Source organism: Somniosus microcephalus, chromosome 9 (genome assembly GCF_052327205.1).
Source record: "Somniosus microcephalus isolate GS21.2 chromosome 9, FLI_Smic_1.0, whole genome shotgun sequence".
NCBI lineage: Eukaryota > Metazoa > Chordata > Chondrichthyes > Squaliformes > Somniosidae > Somniosus > Somniosus microcephalus.
In genome coordinates this window covers 249,804,692-249,808,405 of record NC_140995.1, presented here as the reverse complement: position 1 = coordinate 249,808,405, position 3,714 = coordinate 249,804,692, and the positions used below count along the sequence as shown (strand labels likewise).

The 3,714-nt window shown below is 54.8% G+C and overlaps 1 protein-coding gene across 1 annotated transcript; it reads right to left on the bottom strand.

Annotated features, from left to right (window-relative positions):
• Positions 1–2,378: 2,378 nt before the first annotated feature.
• On the bottom strand, positions 2,379–3,269 carry ypel5 (yippee-like 5; the record flags this gene model as incomplete). Its single annotated transcript, XM_085996276.1, has 1 exon — positions 2,379–3,269. A coding segment is annotated over one exon (258 nt), but the record flags the coding sequence as incomplete, so codon positions are not given.
• Positions 3,270–3,714: the final 445 nt, after the last annotated feature.

Below are 3,714 nucleotides of genomic sequence, written 5' to 3'. Positions count from 1 at the left end.
GGGCGGGTTGGGGTCGGGACCCCTGATTTCGGGATTTTAACCCCCCACACGCCTCCACGGCCCAATGAAAATCCTGCTCATAGAGTACAAAAGCAAGGAAGTTATGATGAACCTTTATAAATCACTGGTTCGGCCTCTGCTGGAGTATTGTGTCCAATTCTGGGCCCCGCACTTTAGGAAGGATGTGAAGGCCTCAGAGAGGGTGCAGAGGAGATTTACGAGAATGGTTCCAGGGATGAGGGACTCCAGTTACGTGGATAGACTGGAGAAGCTGGGGTTGTTCTCCTTAGAACAGAGAAAGATAAGGGGAGATTTGATAGAGGTGTTCAAAATCATGAAGGGTTTTGATCGAGTAAATAAGGAGCAACTGTATCCATTGGCAGGAGGGTCGGTGACCAGAGGACACAGATTTAGGTGATTGACAAAAGAACCAGAGGCGAGGTGAGGAGAATGTTTTTACGCAGCGAGTTGTTGTGATCTGGAACGCGCTGCCTGAAAGGGCGGTGGAAGCAGATTCAATAGTAACTTTCAAAAGGGAATTGGAGAAATACTTGAAGGGATTTGCAGGACTGGGAGTGTCAGCCTGGATTTTTGTGCTCAAGTCTCTAGAGCAGAACTTGAACCACAGCCGCCTGACAGAGCGAGAGAACGTGCTACCCACTCAAACACGGCCGACACCGTAAATATTTTTGAAAGGCATGAGTAATTTGAGAGGCAATATGGTGAGTGCAGAGTGCTCGGGAGGAACAGGTTCCCAAAGCTCTCCACCACTGGGGTTTCCTCCCCTCGTGTCTGGATCTGTTGTTGACTCACTGATCGAGATTGATCATCGAGAATCACAGAAATTCAGAGCACAGAAGGCCATTCGACCCATAACCCCCCTGCTCTTGTATTCTATGCCACATCTAATAAAGGCCAGCATTCCGTATGCCTTAACCACCTTATCTACCTAGCCTGCTACCTTCAGGGCTCTGTGGACATGCACTCCAAGGTCCCTCTGTTCCTCTACACTACTCACTGTCCTGCTATTTAATGTGTATTCCCTTGCCTTGTGATTGCTGTGATTAGTCAATAACCCCATTATCGTCAGATCATGCGACTGCCAGGGTGGTCGAAGGTGAACTTGATGGACCTGGGTAGTTTATTGGTCTAGTACTTACGACAGTCCTGTGAAAAGGAAATGTTTACTGGGCTCTGGGGCCAGAGCAGGGAGTGGGACTAACTGAAGAGCTCTTTCAAAGAGCTGGCACAGGCACAATGGGCCGAATAGCCTCCCTCTGTGCTGTGAGATTCTATGCTGGTATAATAAAGTCAGACCATTTGTCAATAACATGCAGAAACATCACAGGTGGTGACTGGGCTCTTTCCCCGGTGCCCTGTGGGACTGGGCCCTTCCCCTGGTGCCCTGTGGGACTGGGCCCTTCCCCCGGTGCCCTGCCCTGTGGGACTGGGCCCTTCCCCCGGTGTCCTGTGGGACTGGGCCCTTCCCCCGGTGTCCTGTGGGACTGGGCCCTTCCTCCGGTGTCCTGTGGGACTGGGCCCTTCCCCCGGTGCCCTGTGGGACTGGGCCCTTCCTCCGGTGCCCTGTGGGACTGGGCCCTTCCCCCGGTGCCCTGTGGGACTGGGCCCTTCCCCCGGTGCCCTGTGGGACTGGGCCCTTCCCCCGGTGCCCTGTGGGACTGGGCCCTTCCCCCTGGTGTCCTGTGGGACTGGGCCCTTCCCCCGGTGCCCTGCCCTGTGGGACTGGGCCCTTCCCCCGGTGTCCTGTGGGACTGAGCCCTTCCCCCCGGTGCCCTGTGGGACTGGGCCCTTCCCCCGGTGCCCTGTGGGACTGGGCCCTTCCCCCTGGTGTCCTGTGGGACTGGGCCCTTCCCCCGGTGCCCTGTGGGACTGGGCCCTTCCCCCGGTGTCCTGTGGGACTGAGCCCTTCCCCCCGGTGCCCTGCGGGACTGGGCCCTCCCCCCGGTGCCCTGTGGGACTGGGCCCTTCCCCCGGTGCCCTGTGGGACTGGGCCCTTCCCCCGGTGCCCTGTGGGACTGGGCCCTTCCCCCGGTGTCCTGTGGGACTGGGCCCTTCCCCCGGTGTCCTGTGGGACTGGGCCCTTCCCCCGGTGCCCTGTGGGACTGGGCCCTTCCCCCGGTGCCCTGTGGGACTGGGCCCTTCCCCCGGTGCCCTGTGGGACTGGGCCCTTCCCCAGAGAATCTCGAATATTTGAGAGAGAGAGAGAGAGAGAGAGTGGTGACAGCTTTGGTTGAGAGGGAAGGTGTGGAGCTGAGTGAAGCCTCAGTCACCTGGATACGGAGCAGTGAGACTCGGTGTATTGAGTGAGTGCTGTAAACGTACAGATTCTGTTCCAGCCAGTAGCATCGACAGCAAGCCTGGGATAACATTTTCCTTTTATTAAATTACTATTTATAAGTTACATCCGCTATGCACACCGAGGCTAAGTGGAAACAAAGAATAAGGTGCCTGCCCGTTGAGCAGTCCCCGAGGACAGGTGGCCAGACCGAGGCTGGTGCAGAGTCTCTGGGTGATGGGACCAGCGTAATCCAGTGCGACACTGGACCACCTCCGCACCTCGGGAATCTCAACTCCCAGCTCAGCCCAGAGACTCCCACAGGCCGGCAGCACCTGGCAATAGACGGTGATGTCCGTGCACCAACCCGTGCGGTTACCCTGCCTCAGGGGCACGTTCAGATCGACAAGGGCACACGAGCTGCCACTCAGCGCGTCAGAAGGAAAAATACTTAAAAGTAATTAAATAAAAGAAACTGAGAATTGCAGAAATCCTTTTCCTGACTGGTAACTAGATGCTGGGAGTTAAAAGCACGGTATATAAAGAACGACACTGTCCTCCCGTCTCTCACTTTACAACACAACGCTCAACTCGGTGCTAAGGTGACACCGTACACAAAAGAGAGAAATGACTGCTTTTTAAATAAAAAGTATTTTTTTTCTTTCAAGTGAAGGAAACAAAACATAAAGGGAAGTGTGAATGAAGGAGTGTGTCCTCAGGAGGTGTCGGAGGGGACGTGCTCCTCGAAGCCTTCACTCTCACGCACCAGAGCGCGTTCCAAGATCACTCGGCCCTCTTTGTAGCGCTGACTGTCCTCGGTGGCAAACTCGTAGATCCAGCCCAGCTTACTGTTGCAGTTCTTGCAGCTCACGTCCCTCACCATGTGTCGACCTGTCAGCATCACCCGGTCCTGGACCTCACTGTATTGGAGATTCACCACCTGGGCAATAGAGACACAGTCACTAATCTCACTCAGTCATAGTCATAGAGTTATACAGCACAGAAAGAGGCCCTTCGGCCCATCATGTCCGCGCCGGCCATCAAGCCGTCTATTCTAATCCCATTTTCCAGCACTTGGTCCGTAGCCTTGTATGCTGTGGTGTTTCAAGTGCTCATCTAAATGCTTCTTGAATGTTGTGAGGGTCCCTGCCTCTACCACCCTTTCAGGCAGTGAGTTCCACATTCCAACCACCCTCTGGGTGAAAAAGTTTTTCCTCAAATCCCCTCTAAACCTCCTGCCCCTTACCTTGAAACTATGCCCCCTGGTTATTGACCCCTCTACTAAGGGGAAAAGGTCCTTTCTATCTACCCTATCTATGCCCCTCATAATTTTGTACACCTCAATCAGGTCCCCCCTCAGCCTTCTCTGCTCTAAGGAAAACAACCCCAGCCTGTCCAGTCTCTCTTCATAGCTGAAG